General features: G+C 38.0%; 1 protein-coding gene across 1 annotated transcript in view; it reads right to left on the reverse strand.

Moving 5' to 3' along the window:
* Positions 1-20846, reverse strand: part of THSD7A (thrombospondin type 1 domain containing 7A) — a 489197-nt gene that overhangs the window by 272283 nt on the left and 196068 nt on the right. Inside the window, exon 2 of the mRNA XM_055589867.1 lies at positions 7268-8099. Coding sequence (XP_055445842.1) covers positions 7268-8099 — 832 coding nt within the window. The remainder of the gene's footprint in view (positions 1-7267; positions 8100-20846) is intronic.

The following is a 20846-nucleotide window of genomic DNA, read 5'->3' on the forward strand; positions in this document are numbered from 1 at the left end:
AACCCTCCATGTGATTCTATGAGTTGGGACCTTGGGAGATAATCATGAAGATGGAGCTCTCATGAATGGCATTAGTGCCCTTATAAAGGAATCCTAGAGAGAGCTCTCTCCCCGATTCTGCCATGAGAAGATACAGTGAGAAGTTAGGAGCCTGCACACTGGAAGAGGACTCTTATCATACACCAGATTTGCTGATGCTTTGATCCTGGACTTCTCAGCCTCCAGAACTGTGAGAAAAAATCTTTTCTGTTATTTATAAGGCACCTAGTCTATGATACTTTGTTATGGCAGTCTGCATTGAGATACATAACCTCACTTGGTAATAACTGCAATGGCATTCCATATGTGACATTCCTGGTAAGTTGCTTCAGTTATGTTCAACTCTTTGAGACCCTACGTGGTGTAGCCCACCAGGCTCCTCTGTCCATAGGATTCTCCAGGCAAGAAGACTGGAGTAGGTTGTGATGCCCTCCTCCAAGGGACCTTTCCAACCCAGGAGATCGAACCCATATCTCCTGTGTCTCTTGCATTTGCAGGCAGGTTCTTTACCACAAATGCCATCTTGAAAACCCTCTACATGTGGAAGCACCATGATTTAAGTAGCCCTTTACTGGTGGGTTTCAGATTGTTTTTCTGTAACAAATCATGGTATAATGAGAGCTATACATATATTTACACACAGATGCATTTTTTTAAATTCTAGAAATAAAATCACTGCCAAAGAGAACATGTATTTTTAATTTTGACACATTTTATAAAATTATTTTCAGATACTTTTTACCAATTTTTTCCCCCACCAACAGTGTATAACAGGCTTTCTTTCCCTAATTAAATACTACTGGTGCTACAACAGCAAGTCTTAGGCTTCTATCCAAACAAAGGCCTTGTTTGTAGGACTGGCCATTAGCTGGCATCTGGTAAGTTAACTTGTAAGCCGTTCCCCACACTGATATCAAATTTTCTCTAAATGATAAAACTGCTCTAAATTATAAAGTGGCTCTCAGTGACTAATTTGTTTGTCTAAGCAATTTGATTTATGGAGAACACTGTTTTCCCTCTGGGAGTTTGCAAGTTTTGTACATGCTAGGTAGAGAGTGCTTATGTGATCAACTCCAATAAAAACTTGGTGGCACTGAGTCTCTAGGGAGCTTCCCCAGGGGACACCACTTTGCCCGTGTTCTTGCAGATGTGTGCTGGAGGGGCACAGGCTGAAACTCCTCAGAGACAGGACCCTGGAAGCTTGCCTCTGGTTTCCTCTCATCTTCTCTGCATGCACATTTTCCTTGGCTAACTTTGCTCTGTCTCCTTTCACTGTAATAAATCTTATCCATGAATGCAGTTATATGCTGATTCCTGTGAGTCCTTTTAATGAATCACCAAACCTGGAGGCTATAATTCCTGGTACACTACCAAACATTTTTATTTGCTAATCTGACAGGAGAAAATGAGATGGAACAATGTTTTATACTTCTTAATTATGATTGAGGATTAGCATATTTTCTCTGACCTGATCCTGTCCTTTGCTGAATTTAATAGACATGATTTTTAGAGCAGTTTTAAGTTCACAGTAAAATTGAGTGAAAAACACAAAGAGCTGCCATATACCCGCTGCTTCGACACATGCATACCCTCACCCATTATCATCATCCCCCATCAGAGTGGTACTTGATGAACCTACACTGACACATCATTATCACCCACAACCTGTAGTTCATATTATGGCTCACTCTTGGTGTTGTACATTCGATGGGTTTGGACATTTGTCAATCGTCACAGTATTACATGATACTAATGAGTAGTTTTGTTGCCCTAAAAATTCTGTGACCTGCCTATATATCCTACCCTTCCATCTAACCCCTGGAACACTGATCTCTTTATTGTCTCTGTAGTTTTGCCATTTCCAGGATGCCATATAGTTGGAAGCATACACTATGCAGCCTCTTCAGATTGGCTGCTTTCACAAAGTAATATGCATTTAAGTTTCCTCCATGTGTTTTCATGGCTTGATAGTGTATTTCTTTTTAAGCACTGAAAAATACTCTGTTGTCTGAATGTAACACAGTTACTTTATCCATTCACCTACTGAAGGACAGCTTGGATGCCTGCAGATTTTGGTAATTATGAATAAAGCTGTTATACACATCCATGTGTAGATTTCTGTGTAGACATATGTTTTCAGTTCCTTTGGGTAAATACCAAGAAGCATAATCATTTGGTAAGAGTAGACTTAGTTTTGTAAGAAGCTGCCAATCTGTCTTCTGACATGGCTGTGCCAGTCTGTATTCCTGCCAGCAATGTAGGAAAGTTCCTGTTGCCCCACATCTTCACCGGCTTTTGGTGTTGCCCGTGTGTTGGACTTTGGCCATTCTACTACGTCTGTGGTGGTATCACATTACTGCTTTCATTTGCATCTCCTGGATGACATATGACTTGCAGCATCTTCTCATATGCTTATCTGCCATTTGTATATCTTCTCTGGTGAGGTGTTTGTTAAAGCTTTCCAGTGCATTTTTTAATCCAGTAATTTGTTTTCTTACTGCTGAGTGTTAAGAGTTCTTCATGTATTTTGGATAGCAGCCCTTTATCAAATGTGTCTTGCAGATGTTTTCCTCAGTGTGGTTTGTCTTTTCGTTCTCTTGAACTTTTGCTGATTTCCACATTAGATGTTGGACTTTTCCCCTAATGATTTGTAGGAGTTCTTTAGCATTAAGAAAACTAGCTCTGTGTCAATTTTACATATCACAAATTTTTTTTTTTGGTTTATCTATTTGGATATTAATTGATAACAATTTTTCCTAAGCAAAGTTTTCTTTATTCCAATAAATAGTATAGATCAATCTTTTCCTGTATGCCCTCTGGATTCTGTGGCCTAAGGCATCCTTCCTTATTTTAAGATTTTAACATTCCATCCTTTCTTCAAGTATTTAAAAAGACAAAATTTTTAAGTATTAAATGAACCCGGACTTTGTTTGGTATACAAATGAAAAGGGGATACAATTTTTCTGCCCTCCTCACTTCTTCTTTACATGGGGCAGCAATTGCCCACAAACAAAACAAACATTACATTGTATCTTTTCCCCCAGCTTGGAAATGCTCCTTCATCAGGGGTACCATGTTGTAGGGTTTTGAGGATCTTTTTTCTAGACTCTTTTCTGATCTGACTGTTCATGCACTAACATAAAATTATTATTATTATTCAATGAATAAAATGATTTATCTTGTGATATTAGTCTTTGCTCTCTACTTTGATTTTTCAGAATTTCCCTGGCTTCTACTTACTTTTCTCTTGTTTGTTTTACAGTAACAATGTAGGAACAGTTGATATATTTACTAGATGTTCTGGACAGGCACACATTTACTTTTGTACCTTTCCAAGTCTGGTACTCTGTGCAGAAACTTTATAAGTAGGTTTATTTACATATTTTTTTACTACTGTAAATGGGATATTTTAGTACTTTGTTTCCATCATGTTTAGCTAATTGCAGTTTGCATCTACGAGATATATTGATTTTGGGATATTATCTTTGTGTCCTCCATCCTATTGAGGTATTTTATTGTTTATACTGTTTTTTCAATGGAATATCTTGAGTTTTCTAAAACATCTAGAAAAAATCTTAATATTTCCACCTGCTTTCCAGTTTTCACTTCTTTCTCTTTTCAACTACATTGACTAGTACCAACAGATCAATGTTAACAGTGGAGATAATGTGCTGCCTTATCTTATTTTTCACTACAAAGGAAATGCTTCTAGTGTTTCAGAATTGGGTATTATTCTGTTCTTTGGTTTGGTTCCTCTTTGTCTATCTCTCTTCATAAAATTGTTCTGTATTAGTTCTTCCACGAGAACATTATTTCAGTCTCCTCTAGCAGAATATTGGCCCTTTGCAATTTCAATCTGTGGATTAAAGCTTTTCAAGCTCAGGAAAGTCTTCGATTATATTTTGGGGGGTTTATCTTCTTTTGCTTTCCTTTTTTCTGATCTATTTTGTTTTTCTTGTTTTATCTTGAGGAATCCCATTATTTCATATAGGGATCTCTTTTGTTTTCAGATCCATCATCTTTTTTTTTTTTTTTTAATTGGAGTTTACTTGATGTTCTTAAACTGTTTTCCATCTCAGTGACACCTTGCACCATGGAATATCTTCTACTTACTGATGTATGCAATATAAATTTGACTTTCTTGTTTTATAATTCTTTTCTGAGCTCTGACAAATCAGTTTTAAAATTCTATTTTCTTGACTCTTCTTTGATCACTAAACTTCTGGTTTTGATTCAGAAGACCATATTTCCTTTAATATGTTTGGTTTCTTGAAAAGCTATTTGTTAATACTTTCCTAGCAACTCTTTACCTAGGTTAAGACTCTATTCAACCCTGGCTGGAAATCACAGGTTCACAAGGAAGCCCCTTAACGTCATAGTGTATGTAATGCTTTATAACTCTCTTCTACTGGTCATCAAAATTTTAATCCCCTAGTCTATCAAACTAATAGTCTTTTCTTAGCAATAACGGCATACTGAGTTTCCTCCAGTCCTTCTATTACGTCATTCTGTTTTCAAACAGAACCCAAGGGTGCTCCAATAGCGCTTTCACTAACACAGTTCATGCCATTTTAAGAGGTGTCATGGACTTGGCAGCTCAGAAATTTCAAGCTACTCTTAGAGATTTTGAGTGCTTATGAAAGACGTAAAAACATGATGTGCCTCTAACTGTCCTCTCTCAATTATATCTAATTTCACTGCTTTGGCCAAATCTTCTCTATCAATTATGGTTTGGGACTGTGATTGTTTCCCATTGTCATAAAAGACGGACTTTCATACACCTCTTTCATCCTTATTGATTTTAGTCTGTTTGAAGCAGAAAGCAAATCTATCATCTTTAGCTTTGAAGTTCTAGCAGCAATTCTACTAAAATTTTTATTTGCGCTATGAACTGCTTACCCAAGATTCTTAGATTTATTTAGCTAAGTTTATTTAGGTTTTGTAATAGGCCTTTTTAGCTTTACTAAATAACTTTTTATTCTCTTACATCATGAAACTGTTTCTGAATTTGAAACACTTTAATCATCAAGTCTTGCACCTGTGGCCCTGTTCTTTGTTGGAGTTATCCATCTATTCTTCACACTTTATTAGCTTCACTGATACTGTGTAATGCGTGAGAAAAATATCTAATTATTGTCTCTTCTTTACTAAAACTAACTCTCTTAACCAGAGATATTCATATTGTATGTATAGTCTTCAAATAAGAGAAATATTATGAAGCAATTTGTTTTAACATAAAGTTTCATTTACACCCGAGTATAAACTAAGTAAATTGTAACATACATGCAAGTGTCATTTTATTGGAACAGATACGATATGTCTAATGAAATAAGAACCTTGACAGATCTACAGATTTTTAAATCTATTTACTTCCAAATAACTGGTTGGGAGTATCAGGTTCCATGCAGTGGTAGCTACTATTCTAATTATACTTTTAATTCAGTAGTCAACATGAACTTAAATGTCTACAGTATATTAACCCAGTGACAGCAGGAGAAAACTCAAGTTGCCTTGGAGGCTCATTCAATTAAATGGTGGGAGCCAAATAACTAATACAACTAATACTTTAGGAAAAGAGATCAAGAAATCATCAAGAAAAGGTCAGTCAGAAAAGAAAAAAACAGAGATTGAACTGAAAATGTACAAGACACAGCATCAGAGGTGAACACACACACACACACACACACACACACACACAGGGGGTTATAGGGAACCTGAGTAATGACGGCAGGAGAAGTATACTTCAGCAAGACCAGGAAAATAATTGGACAAAAACTTCTGAATAGACAGAAAGAGCAAATTACTGTATGGCTGAAAGAAAATACTATTGTGTAAGTGAAAAAAGGGAGTAGCAAATATCCTAAAAATAGCAACCAGAACAACACCATGATGAGAGAAATTGTCTCTCATCAATTGATGTATCAATTGTCTGTTTTCTCACTTATTTCAATTGTATCCTGCTTCAAAAAGGCTTTCGGTCAGCGTTCAAAATTCATAGACAGTAAAATCATTAGACAGGAAAGAATGAAGGAAAATAATCAGGATGAGAAGGAAAAGAAGCCAGTGGCAGGGTCGGGGGAGGGGGGTAGGTGGGGGGCGGTGGTTAGTAAATAATAGGCATGCCACACAGTCCTATTTATATTCTCAAGAGCCAAAGTAAACAGGAAAACGTGACCTATTACAAGATTTCCAGGGGCCATAAGGAAAACGATCCAGATGCTCACCAGAAGCACATGGATTGAGACTTCTGTGAAATTTATCTTATGTGTTTTTAATCAAGAGAACAGACTGTGTGATGGAGGAGATGACACTTTCAATGTCATTTCTACAATAAATATGATATAAAATTCTGAGTGATGTTACCATAATTTCTCTCAGTTCACTCCAAATCATAGCTGCGTAAATATTTCAGAAGAAGCAATTATGCAAATGATTCAGATAAGCCACTCCCAGATGGTCTAGCTTATCCAAGAGCAAAATTTAGAATATCCAGAGAACCTCATATCCTTCAGATAATCCTCAATGAATATTTTCACAAGAAATAAATCATACATGAGAAAGTCTTTCATAATACAGTCCTTGTTTACCCAGAGATAATTTGACAAATAATTTCTGTCTAGACAATGCAGCCAATTAATTACATGTTTTCTAAACTAAGCTACTCATGATTAAATAACTTCTACTTACCTTGTTTTCTGCTGGTTCCCCCTTTTCTTCTCTGGGGAAAAAGTTATTCCATTTTATAAAATGTGAAAGGAATTATTCTTACAAATAGCTCCCTGGGTGGTGGTTTAGATTTTGTTTATAGGGTAATTCTGAAAATGCTATAAACTTAGAAATTGCAAGTGTGCCTTAGTCTCACTAAAATAAGTACCTGAATTGAACATTCCTAAACTCCAGCCCTTTATGTAAGTCTTTTTTTTTTTTTTTCCCCTTATAGGTGGAAAACAGCATTGCTGACTTAAAGCAGCAGCAGCATCTCATAGAGAATCTCCTAAGCTTTAGGTTTTGACAGGAAAATTTAAATGAACTCTAGTGGTAGAGAGCCTAAGTATGAACAAAACAAAAATAACTTCAGGAAACCCGCAAACATTTAAGTTCCTTAAAATGAAAAATGCCCCCCTTGGGGGTGGCTCCCCCTAGGTGGACACACAGATGAATTTCAGGACTTCCAACCACAGGTCTCAAATACTCTCTAATGCGTGGTCTTGACAGAGAGATACCTTACCTCAAATCAGCAGCTTTCCCTGTCTTGTTCGTGCACATAACCTCTCTGGTCTGGTATCCAATCTGAATGTCCCAGTATTTGTTCTCTTGGCGGTTCTGCCTGTTTCTGTTTCTCTTCTTCTTGATCAGTTCACGGGCCTCAGGATCCTTTACTCCTTTCCCTCGGTCCTTGTCCCGCTCTTTACTCTTCCCCCGTCTCCTGGCCTGTCTCACTTGTCTCGAGTGGGGCATCGAGCACGTGCTCCAGGGCCCCACCTGCAAGCTGTACATGCGCTCCTCGGCCTCGCAGGGGCCGGACTGGCACACCTGAAACTCCGTCAGGTTCGGGCACCCCGAGCCGCCGAACTGGGGGGGCGCCACCACGTGACGCGTCCGGTGCTGGAGCCCGCTGCCGCACGTCTTGGAGCATTCCGACCAGGCGGAAAACTCGGACACGATGCAGTCCTGCCGGCAGGGGATGAGGCAGGCCTGCTCCAGGAGCGGCTTGGGCTCGAAGTACTCACAGATGATATCCTCCGCAGGGACATCTTTCTCTTTCTCGATGCACGTTATCTCCCGCACCTGAATGCCTTCCTCTCCCTTAACGCACTCCAGGGGTTTCTCCAGGCTTTTTGAAATCACCGGCTGACACTGATTCCACGGTCCCAGCCTCCAGTCGTACAACTCTTTGTGCCAGTCACAGACTTTGAAGCAATTCTGCTGGTTACTGGGTCTCTCGGCCGGCTTGCAGTTTGTATGCAGCGTTGTCCATCCTTCCACATGCGCACACCACACAGCCCGGGTCTGAATGCCTCCTGGGCCACATCCGTCTCCCATGCATCGGCCCCACGGACCTAAAAAAACACAAGAGTTAACAGCGCTACTAGAATAAAACCACAAATTACTTCACGTTCCAGAAAGACACTTCAAGATCTAGAACGTTAACTTCCCTGGAGTGTGGTAAAGTAGGTCTCTTTACAGGGCTGTTGGAAAGTAATGATCTACACTCTATTCTTGCGGAAGGTGAACTGTGCCACAGAATTTATATAAGGGAACTGCTGGGACAGATTAACTTTGAGTCCTTTTGGGATTACTGAAAACTTAATTTTATGCATTGTCTTAATGGGAGGTAGAAGAGAACCCTTGCTCATAAAGGTCACCAGAAACTAGTCACAGTGAAAACCTGTTCCCCTTGCCTTACATCCATCACATGCATTTCAGGAACTGGCAAAGAAAATGACAGCTTGTGAAGGACCATGTCTCCTGCAGGCTTTTTTTTTTTTTTTTTCCTGAGCAATTAACTATTTTGTACCATGTGCTCTCTTCTCCCTCATTTTCCATTGCTCTACCTCCTATGACCTCAAGAATCTATTAGTTGTACACATGTGTTGACAGAAGTGTTCTCTTTCTGGTAACCAAAGCTGGGAGTGAAGAATCTTCATTTTATAGCACATTCTGCCTTTAAGTTTACCAAAAAAATTTTTCTTTCTCATCTCCGCAGTAAAATGTACAGATGGACAAGAGAATAAAAATTTAACTAAAAGACTTTTGTAATTTTCTGCATCTTAAAGGGTGACTTCGCATTTTATTAATGTATTCATTTCCTAAATATGAACTATGTGGTGACATTATGGAGCAATTTTATGGAATACTTAAGTCAGAGGATTTAATGAGTTGTGGGCTCTTAACCTTAGAAATCTTCTTATCATAGATTAAAACCAACTTATATTTGCATATATCATTTGTTTTTTAAAGATAGGATTCTCAGGGCTTTAACAGACAAATATCAATTTATGTAATTGAGATCACATTATTTTGGAATTTTAAAGAAATGTAAAAATCATATGATCACATTATTTTCAAAATCCATCTATGGCATCTGAGGAACTATTTGATGTAGACTAGACCATTCAGGTGTGACCTAAATCAAATTCCTTATGACTATACAGTGGAAGTGAGAAATAGATTTAAGGGACTAGATCTGATAGACAGAGTGCCTGATGAACTATGGATGGAGGTTCGTGACACTGTACTGGAGACAGAGAGCAAGACCATCCCCACGAAAAAGAAATGCAAAAAAGCAAAATGGCTGTCTGAGGAGGCCTTACAAATAGCTGTGAAAAGTAGAGAAGCGAAAAGCAAAGGAGAAAGGACAGTTATACTCATTTGAATGCAGAGTTCCAAAGAATAGCAAGGAGAGATAAGAAAGCCTTCTTCAGTGATCAATGCAAAGAAATAGAGCAAAACAATAGAATGGAAAAGACTAGAGATCTCTTCAATAAAATTAGAGATAACAAGGGAACATTTCATGCAAAGATGGGCTCAATAAAGGACAGAAATGGTATGGACCTAACAGAAGCAGAAGATATTAAGAAGAGGTGGCAAGAATACACAGAAGAACTGTACAGAAAAAATCTTCACGACCCAGATAATCACAAAGGTGTGATTACTCACACTCACCTAGAGCCAGACATCCTGGAATGTGATGTCAGGTGGGCCTTAGGAAGCATCACTACGAACAAAGCTAGTGGAGGTGAAGGAATTCAAGTGGAGCTATTTCAAATCCTGAAAGATGATGCTGTGAAAGTGCTGCACTCAATATGCCAGCAAATTTGGAAAACTCAGCAGTGACCACAGGACTGGAAAAAGTCAGCTTTCATTCCAATCCCAAAGAAAAAACAATGCCAAAGAATGCTCAAACTACCGCACAATTGCACTCATCTCAGACGCTAGTCAAGTAATGCTCAAAATTCTCCAAGCCAGGCTACAACAATACATGAACCATGAACTTCCAGATATTCAAACTGGTTTTAGAAAAGGCAGAGGAACCAGAGATCATATTGCCAACATTTGCTGGATCATGGAAAAAGCAAGAGAGTTCCAGAAAAACATCTATTTCTGCTTTATTGACTATGCCAAAGCCTTTGACTGTGTGGATCACAATAAACAGTGGAAAATTCTTCAAGAGATGGGAATACCAGACCACCTGACCTGCCTCTTGAGAAACCTATATACAGGTCAGGAAGCAACAGAACTGGACATGGAACAACAGACTGGTTCCAAAGAGGAAAAGGGGTATGTCAAGGCTGTATACTGTCACCCTGCTTATTTAACTTATATGCAGAGTACATCATGAGAAACGCTGGGCTAGAGGAAGCAGAAGCTGGAATCAGGATTGCCGGGGGAAATATCAATAATCTCAGATATGCAGATGACACCACCCTTATGGCAGAAAGTGAAGAAGAACTAAAGAGCCTCGTGATGAAAGTGAAAGAGGAGACTGAAAAGTTGGCTTAAAGTTCAATATTCAGAAAACTAAGATCATGGCATCCAGTTCCATCACTTCATGGCAAACCAATGGGGAGACAGTGGAAACAGTGTCAGACTTTATTTTTTTGCGCTCCAAAATCACTGCAGATGGTGATGGCAGCCATGAAATTAAAAGACATTTGCTTCTTAGAAGAAAAGTTATGATCAACCTAGACAGCATATTAAGAAGCAGAGACATTACTTTGCCAACAAAGTCCGTCTAGTCAAGGCTATGGTTTTTCTAGTGGTCATGTATGGATGTGAGGGTTGGACTATAAAGAAAGCTGAGTGCCGAAGAATTGATGCTTTTGAACTGTGGTGTTGGAGAAGACTCTTGAGAGTCCCTTGGACTGCAAGGAGATCCAACCAGTCCATCCTAAAGGACATCAGTCCTGGGTGTTCATTGGAGGGACTAATGTTGAAGCTGAAACTCCAGTACTTTGGCCACCTGATGCAGAGAGATGACTCATTGGAAAAGACCCTGATGCTGGGAAAGATTGAGGGAAGGAGGAGAAGGGGACAACAGAGGATGAGATGGTTGGATGGCATCACCGACTCAATGGATATGGGTTTGGGTGGACTCCAGGAGTTAGTGATGGACAGAGAGGCCTGGCATGCTGCAGTTCATGGGGTCGCAAAGACTCGGACACGACTGAGCGACTGAACTGAACTGAACTGAGAGCATCTTCAGTAGGTTTTTTGGGAAGGGGACAGGCAGCATACAGGGTTGGACTCTCGGGTCACTTAGCCCCACCCCACTGTCCTCCTTCCTCATGGCTTCTTCCCTAAGAAAAGCTCCATTATTATCATTCACTTTTATACATGTTGAGATTATATATATGTATTGTTTGAGAAGAGGCTTCTGTCTGAAAAGTAAAAAACCACTAAACTAGGCTAGCGGGTTCACTCTATGGATGAAGAAAACAGTGCCAAGGAGGAGTCACTTGCCAAGGTCACATCTTAAATGAATAAGTAAACCATCTTGGATTTCAGATTCCAGTTCTGACTTTTATTTTTATGATTTATCCTAGATTTTAGAGCTTGAGACTTAAATACTCTGGTACAAAATTAATCTACGAAGAATGAGATATGAAGAATGTGCTTCTATTTAAACATTTAATTTTGTTTAACTAGGAGGATGTTTACAACTTGGGAAGATGTTAGCTTCATTACAAATGGAATAGTGGAGTTGTAAATAGAAAAGAGATTGAAAATATTATGCTAACTAATCACAGTTGCATGAAAATAAGAATTTGATATGTGGCATACCCATATCATTACTTTATCAACTTCATATGCATATGTAATAAGGGGTTTCAGTTCAGTTCAGTTCAGTTGCTCAGTCCTGTCCAACTCTTTGCGACCCCATGAATTGCAGCACGCCAGGCCTCCCTGTCCATCACCAACTCCCGGAGTTCACTCAGACTCACGTCCATCGAGTCAGTGATGCCATCCAGCCAGCTCATCCTCTGTGGTCCCCTTCACCTCCTGCCCCCAATCCCTCCCAGCATCAGAGTCTTTTCCAATGAGTCAACTCTTCACATGAGGTGGCCAAAGTACTGGAGTTTCAGCTTTAGCATCATTCCTTCCAAAGAAATCCCAGGGCTGATCTCCTTCAGAATGGACTGGTTGGATCTCCTTGCAGTCCAAGCGACTCTCAAGAGTCTTCTCCAACACCACAGTTCAAAAGCATCAATTCTTTGGTGCTCAGCTTTCTTCACAGTCCAACTCTCACATCCATACATGACCACAGGAAAAACCATAGCCTTGACTAGACAGACCTTTGTTGGCAAAGTAATGTCTCTGCTTTTGAATATGCTATCTAGGTTGGTCATAACTTTCCTTCCAAGGAGTAAGTGTCTTTTAATTTCATGGCTGCAGTCACCATCTGCAGTGATTTTGGAGCCCCCAAAAATAAAGTCTGACACTGTTTCCACTGTTTCCTCATCTATTTCCCATGAAGTGATGGGACCAGCTGCCATGATCATCGTTTTCTGAATGTTGAGCTTTAAGCCAACTTTTTCACTCTCCACTTCACTTTCATCAAGAGGCTTTTGAGTTCCTCTTTACTTTCTGCCATAAGGGTGGTGTCATCTGCACATCTGAGGTTATTGATATTTCTCCCGGAAATCTTGATTCCAGCTTGTGTTCCTTCCAGTCCAGCATTAAAATACATTTATGGAAACAGTCCTCCCACAGTACTGATGTCAAAACTTTATGAGCCAAGAAGGTCAATGAATTTATTACATTTTTAAACATAGACTACCTGATAGTATTTTAATATTACTTTCAACTTATCAAAGGAAAATACATATTTAGAAATCTGTTGACGCTCGCTTAGAGATTTTCTAAATAACCAGTTTGAGAATCAGAATATGGGACTCTTCTCAAGGGAACATAGTGATATATATATATGCATATATATATAATTTTAGTTACTTACATACATCTTTGCTATCTACTCATTTTCCTTATTGTACCTGAACAACAGTAATCTTTATTTCTCAACCTAAACACAGCACATAAAGACACATTTATATTGGACCATCAAGTTATGACTTCAGTTCAGTTCAGTTCAGTCACACAGTCATGTCTGACTCTTTGCGACCCCATGAATTGCAGCACGCCAGGCCTCCCTGTCCATCACCAACTCCTGAAGTCTATTCAAACTCATGTCCATCAAAGTCGGTGATGCCATCCAGCCATCTCATCCTCTGTCGTCCCCTTCTCCTCCTGCCCCCAATCCCTCCCAGCATCAGGGTCTTTTCCAATGAGTCAACTCTTCCCATGTGGTGGCCAAAGTGTTGGAGTTTCATCTTCAACATCAGTCCTTCCAATGAACACCCAGGACTGATGTCCTTTAGGATGGACTGGTTGGATCTCCTTGCAGTCCACGGGACTCTCAAGAGTCTTCTCCAACACTGCAGTTCAAAAGCATCAATTCTTCGGCATTCAGCTTTCTTCACAGTCCAACCCTCACATCCATACATGACCACAGGAAAAACCATAGCCTTGACTAGACAGACCTTTGTTGGCAAAGTAATGTCTCTGCTTCTGAATATGCTATCTAGGTTGGTCATAACTTTCCTTCCAAGGAGTAAGCGTCTTTTAATTTCATGGCTGCAGTCACCATCTGCAGTGATTTTGGAGCCCCCCAAAAATAAAGTCTGACACTGTTTCCACTGTTTCCCCATGTATTTCCCATGAAGTGATGGGACCAGATGCCATGATCTTCATTTTCTGAATATTGAGCTTTAAGCCAACTTTTCCACTCTCCTCTTTCACTTTCATCAAGAGGCTTTTTAGTTCCTCTTCACTTTCGGCCATAAGGATGGTGTCATCTGCACATCTGAGGTTATTGATATTTCTCCCGGCAATCTTGATTCCAGCCTGTGCTTCTTCCAGCCCAGTGTTTCTCATGATGTACTCTGCATATAATTTAAATAAGCAGGGTGACAATATACAGCCTTGATGTACTCCTTTTCCTATTTGGAACCAGTCTGTTGCATGTCCAGTTCTAACTGTTGCTTCCTGACCTGCATATAGGTTTCTCAAGAGGCAGGTCAGGCGGTCTGGTATTCCGATGTCTTTCAGAATTTCCCACAGTTTATTGTGATCTACACAGTCAAAATGAGTTACTTACCATTAAATCTAAATTTCAAAATGTAAGAGTCTTGAACTAACTCAAAGTATAAAACCCAGGTATAATTCAGGAGAACTTCTTAATAATTCATTATTTTTTAATTCTTGATATAAATATGCAATTATAATGAATAGACCAAATCAGATTAGGACTATTAAGAAGTTAGTCTTTTATCCTCCAAGTAAAAATAGAAGTTACAGATTTGCCACTTGAATATTTAATTGTACTCCTTAGGTAGGTTGCACTACTACTAATGGGTATGCTTCAACTAATTGATGAAAGTATTTTATTAAGACATCTGATTATACAAAATGTTAACTGGCTTTAAGTTTGTATGTGATTATTGAGTAAGCAAACACACTTACTAAAAAACAAACCATCTGAACTTAGGAAGCAGAAATACACACTACTAGTTAACTATTAAGTTTGAAAGTTACTCTAGATAAATAAAGATGGGTAAAGCCCTGCATGTTTCTCACATCATGTTTACTACAATTTCAGTTAATTTACTAAATAATAGTTTGGTAATATCTGTTTATCCCATTAGACTGGTTCTATGGCCCTTAACAATAGAACTCTGCATATTTTTGTCAAATTTGGCTTGATCATATCTCTTTAATTTTCATGGCTGGCTTCTGAATGAATTTCCTAAATTATTTTGTTCAGGAAAGAGAGAATTTGTTTTGTAGATCTTTTTATTCAAGGCATTAGTTACATGCTTAGGGCTTCCCAGGTGGCGCCAGTGGTAAAAAAAAAAAAAACCCACTTGCCAACGTAGGAGACTTAAGAGACACGGATTCAGTCCCTGGGTTGGGAAGATCCCCTAGAGGAGGGCAAGGTGACCCACTGAAGTATTCTTGCCTGGAGAATCCTATAGACAGAGGAGCCTGGTGAGCTATAGTCCATAGCACTATAAAGAGTTGAACATGACTGAAATGACTTAGCATTACATGCTCAATATCAATGCCAACAGGAAAAAAATTGAGTTCAAGGAAATGTCTACACTATTTCATACACACTGATAATGAATAAGTATTTCTGAAGTTTACTTAGATAATTAGAAAGAGCATATATTCTATATACAAATTCAATTTTCATTCCAAAAATAGTATCATAGATTCCTATTAATCATTTGGTTATAGATAACATTGTTGGGTTTATTTTATTCCCAGTATATTTACACTGAGAACCAGGAGATACCCCAAGAAAATTCTAGAGATCTATAAAAATACTCACTAGGCTAAAGGAAAATAAACGCATGAGGGCACCAGTGAAAGTAGAGGTGGCAATGTAATCACAATTGAACTTAAGTAAAGCTCATTCACTTTGCAGGCTATCTTACCTGTTTTCTTATCTTCTCATTGCACCTTGGGTATTACATTTGTGTCCAATTGAAAATCCACATCTTCACCAATGTATACCTGATAAAGAGCTATCTACCTCTGTCCTCCACGTACTATTAAAATAATCACACATTGAACAGAAAGCGGACCACATCTAAGATTGTTCTTGGCAGCTAAGAACTGTCAGCCCAGTTAGCTACCATGTTTGAAGAACTACAAATATTTTGAAGTGCAATTTGAAAGCACAACATTCAAATTCTATCCAGGAGAACATGAAGTTGTCTCCCAAATACAATATGAGAATGTGATATTTTTAATTCATATGTCTCTGCATAAATATTAAATTGTAGCCCCACATCTTATGGGACTAAGAGTGGGAAATGGTGGTGTTGGAAATGTTGTGTTTGTGTATCAGGATGTTTGGTTTTTTATTTTTTAACAAGAGTAGAAAGAATTTACATTGGTTTGAAACTTGCTTCATTTATCATTTTTGTTCATGATTATATTCAGAGAACTAGGAATCTAATTGTACAAAATAAAAAGTAGGCAGCTTTTTACTTAAGGGCTTGGATAATATTCCTTTATGAATGGAAATGTATTCCTGCACACAGATTTATAGGACTGTGTTCATTCAGTATCATGCAAAGCGCTTTTAGGATGCAGGTCAATAAATATATGTAGAAAACTTAGCTTGACAGATTGTATGTAAATTGAGAAAAAACACTGGATGTCTTATTCCAGCAAAAAGAAGTTTCAACAACTGTTTACATATACAAAATATTTATGTAATTGTTGGATTCACAATCCAAATATTTTCACTTGGAACTGATGCAAAATTATGCAAAATTGTTACAACAACTTTAAATGAATTCTATGTGGTTTAGTTTTCCACTGGCTAGGGCTTTAAATATGATTCTTAACTAACTTTCAAAAAATGTTTATAAAATAATGAATTTATTTTTATTCCTGCTAAAGAGGATTGCATAGCACGCCTATTCTCTTCATGTCATTCAAAACTCTCTCTTTATTTCAGTCTACAAAAGACAGTCTTTTAAATTTAAAATTAGTATGTTGCCCACCATATTCAACACGGACTCCTTCTAAGGTTGTTTTTTTAATATGTCAAGGGCATGAGAACAATAAAAGGTTGAGTCTATAAAAGGCCACATTATTGACAGGTGGCTAGCAACTGTTCCAAAGAGCCTTATAAAAGATAAACACTATAAAAGGAGCATAAGAAAATTATGCAAACTACTTTCTGTCCTTGTTTGCTATAAAACTCTCAAATGAGCCAGTTTCTTGTTTGACTAAATACGTTTGCATCCTTCAGATGAGATGGTGCATTTCCCTCCTGGATCTGCTTATGGAACAGCACGTCCTAGTTTATCAAGAGCAAGGAGTGCACAGCTTTGTAATATACTGTATTCTGTCTCATGATTTATGCACCATATTTTATTTTTGAAATATAAAAGTCACAGAATTAAAAAAGAAATTCTATTTGTTTATACTTGAGTTAAATACATAGGGAAAAATAACTAGAAATGACTGCTAATTATCAGAAAATTCTTTATAACTCCCATAAACTAAAGGTAACTAGTCTTCACATTTTGCTATCATTCTATTAGACAATTAAAAATATATTTAAATAAATTTAAGGTCATGCTATAAGTTGTTTTACAATCTGCTATTTTTACTTTACAATCTGCTATAAAGTCACTCTGTTTTAATAGATGGTGGGCAGGCTCAGGTACACACATACACATACACATACACACACACAGAAATACAAAGACTGATCCTACTAAACACTTAAAGTCAGATACTCTTCATATTTGCCCAGTTAGATTTATACTCTGGTTGTGTGGCAAGTTGTATCAATTTATAGCGATTTATCTAATTGATATTCTATTTGTGGAAATTTAAATTTTTTTAAAAAATTGTTCCAAACTATAAGAATGTTACAATAAACATTCACTGTTTTATATTGGTCAGGTAATTTAGTCAAAAGGTTTTCAAATTTTCAAGCTTTTGATACATCAGTATTGCAGATGTGTCCATCCAAATGTATCAGTTTGTCCTCCAGACAGCCATTTAGGAATATACACTTTTTCCTGATAATTTACAGACTGCTATTATTTTTAAATTTGGGCTTCTACTGGGGGAATGTTATGTGCTTATTTCCTCAGAGTCCATCCTTTGACTATTTTAACATGCAGATAGTCTTTATTCCCTTAAGTCCAATCCTTTGTGTACTGTGGTCGACGAAAGACCTCAAAGCTTTTGAAGAATTCTAGTGTCTTTCCTTTTTTCCAACACTGAAAAATAATTTTGCTTATTCTGTATTGATTTGGTCATTTCAAGGGATTTTTTCCCCGTGGATAGAAGCCAACATGTGATCTTAAATGTCTGTCTTGAAATAATCCCATAGATTGGTAAATTCAAATGCCTGGCATATCGTGCCACTCTATATTATACTAATTGACTTAATTCTAAGTATGCACTCTGTCAAGAGGACCCCTTTGTGTACATTTATGAGCATAAACAATTAAATTTTGAATATTTACTGACCTACAACTGATTAAATTTCCCTTTTAAAGGAAAAAAAATAGGAGCGCTCATAACTTTTTTGATTTGAGTTTTAATTTCACTTTAATTTAAAATATAGCTCTCAAATGACAAATCAGTTTGGTGGATAAGGAAAGATCACTGTGAAGTCAAGCTGAGCTTTCATCTTCAATAAGTAATTAAACTTTAATAAGAAGTTATATAAGAGTATCAAATTAAGTGTACAAAAATTAGAACAAGCTCTTTAAATCTGATGAGACAATGAATGATGAATCAGTGACTAGGAAAGCTGATTTCAGAGTTACCAAATATAGCCATCTATTTTCAGGCCCTATCAATTTGATCTCTCTTATGAAAATTACTTAACCTCTTTGAATCTTGATTTCTTCCCTTTGTAAAACATAATATAATATGTACCATGTCATTAACTTCCATCGTCTCATATCACTATTGGAAATAATAAGCTAAGAACCCACATTATGAGAAAAATTTGTGATAAAGTTGTGAAATGCTTTTTTCTCACGCAGAAAGAATTCATTTTTGTGTGACAATCTTTTAAATTCTGCATGCATCAGAGATGATTTCTTTAGGCTAGACTCCATGAAAGGCCATTGACCCATGATCTCCCTCGAAGCAGTTTCCTCAGCACCAGTCACTATTCAGAAAATTGCAGGCCTGGGCAGTGTTGACCACAGCCACATAAGAGACTCAGTCAGAGATTCCCAGCTAAGCTGCTTCCAGATTTCATGGAAATTTGAAACTGGAATTTGAAACATGGAAACTAAGATAATTTTATTGATTATAATCAGCTAAATTTTGAGGCAATTTTATTATGTAGTAATAGATATTACTATTTTATTAGGTAGTAATAGATATCTAACAAAGACTATGTAGTAATTTTATTATGTAGTAATAGATATCTAACACAGACTATGGTCCTGAAAGACGTATGCTGCCATAACCAAAAATCCAAAACCTGGTAATGGAATACTGGAACCAGGCAGTGGCCAGGCTTAAAAGGGAAATGAGGAAAGTGTTAGGAAAAGCCAAAGGTGCTTTTAAAAAAAGGCTGTTGGAAGAAGCCTAATGGCAGCTGCCAGTAAGAAAAAGAAGTGAGAAGATCTCAAAAGAAGATATACAGATGGCCAAGATGCACATAAAGAAATGTGCAACATCACTAATTCTAAGAGAAATGCAAATCAAAACTATAATGAGGTACCATCTCACAGCAATCAGAACCATCACCAAAAAAATCCACAAACAATAAATGCTGGAGAGAGTGCGGAGAAAAGGGAACCCTCCTACAAGTGAATGTAAACTTGTTCTGTTACTATGGAGAATAGTGTGGACATTCCTTAAAAAGCTAGAAATAGAACTACCATCAGTTCAGTTCAGTCATTCAGTCATATCCAACTCTTTGTGACCCCATGAATTGCAGCACGCAAGGCCTCCCTGTCCATCACCAACTCCCGAAGTCTACTCAAACTCATGTCCTTCAAGTCAGTGATGCCATCCAGCCAACTCATCCTCTGTCCCCTTCTCCTCCTGCCACCAATCCCTCCCAGCATCAGAGTCTTTTCCAATGAGTCAACTCTTCGCATGAGGTGGCCAAAGTATTGGAGTTTCAACTTCAACATCAGTCCTTCCAATGAACACCCAGGACTGATCTCCTTTAGGATGGACTGGTTGGATCTCCTTGCAGTCCAAGGGACTCTCAAGAGTCTTCTCCAACACCACAGTTCAAAAGCATCAATTCTTTGGTGCTCAGCTTTCTTTACAGTCCAACTCTCACATCCATACATGACCACTAGAAAAACCATAGCCTTGACTAGACAGACCTTTGTTGGCAAAGTAATGTCTCTGCTTTTGAATATGCTATCTAGGTTGGTCATAACTTTCCTTCCAAGGAGTAAGTGTCTTTTAATTTCACAGCTGCAATCACCATCTGCAGTGATTTTGGAGCCCCCCAAAATAAAGTCAGCCGATGTTTCCACTGTTTCCCCATCTATTTCCCATGAAGTTATAGGACCAGATGCCATGATCTTCATTTTCTGAATGTTGAGCTTTAAGCCAACTTTTTCACTCTCCACTTTCACTTTCATCAAGAGGCTTTTTAGTTCCTCTTCACTTTCGGCCATAAGGGTGGTGTCATCTGCATAGCTGAGGTTATTGATATTTCTCCGGGCAATCTTGATTCAAGCTTGTGCTTCTTCCAGCCCAGCATTTCTCATGATGTACTCTGCATAGAAGTTAAATAAGCAGGGTGACAATATACAGCCTTGACGTACTCCTTTTCCTATTTGGAACCAGTCTGTTTTTCCATGTCCAGTTCTAACCGTTGCTCCTGACCTGCATATGGGTTTCTCAAGAGGCCGGTCAGGTGGTCTGGTATTCCCATCTCTTGAAGGATTTTCCACAGTTTATTTTGATCCACACAGTCAAAGGCTTTGGCAGAGTCAATAAAGCAGAAATCCCATATGACCTAGCAATTCCACTACCAGGCATATACCTGGAGAAAACTATAATTTTAAATGGATATATATGTACCTCCAATGCTCATTGCAGTACTATATATAATAGCCAGAACCTGGAAGCAATCTAAATGTTCATCAACAGAGTAACAGTAAAGAAGATGTGGTAATATATGCAATGGAATACTATTCAACCATAAAAAATGAAGTAAGGCCATTTGCAACAACATGATGGACCTAGAGATTGCCATGCTGAGTGAAGTAGGTCAG

Source organism: Bubalus kerabau, chromosome 8 (genome assembly GCF_029407905.1).
Source record: "Bubalus kerabau isolate K-KA32 ecotype Philippines breed swamp buffalo chromosome 8, PCC_UOA_SB_1v2, whole genome shotgun sequence".
Taxonomy (NCBI): Eukaryota; Metazoa; Chordata; class Mammalia; order Artiodactyla; family Bovidae; genus Bubalus; species Bubalus kerabau.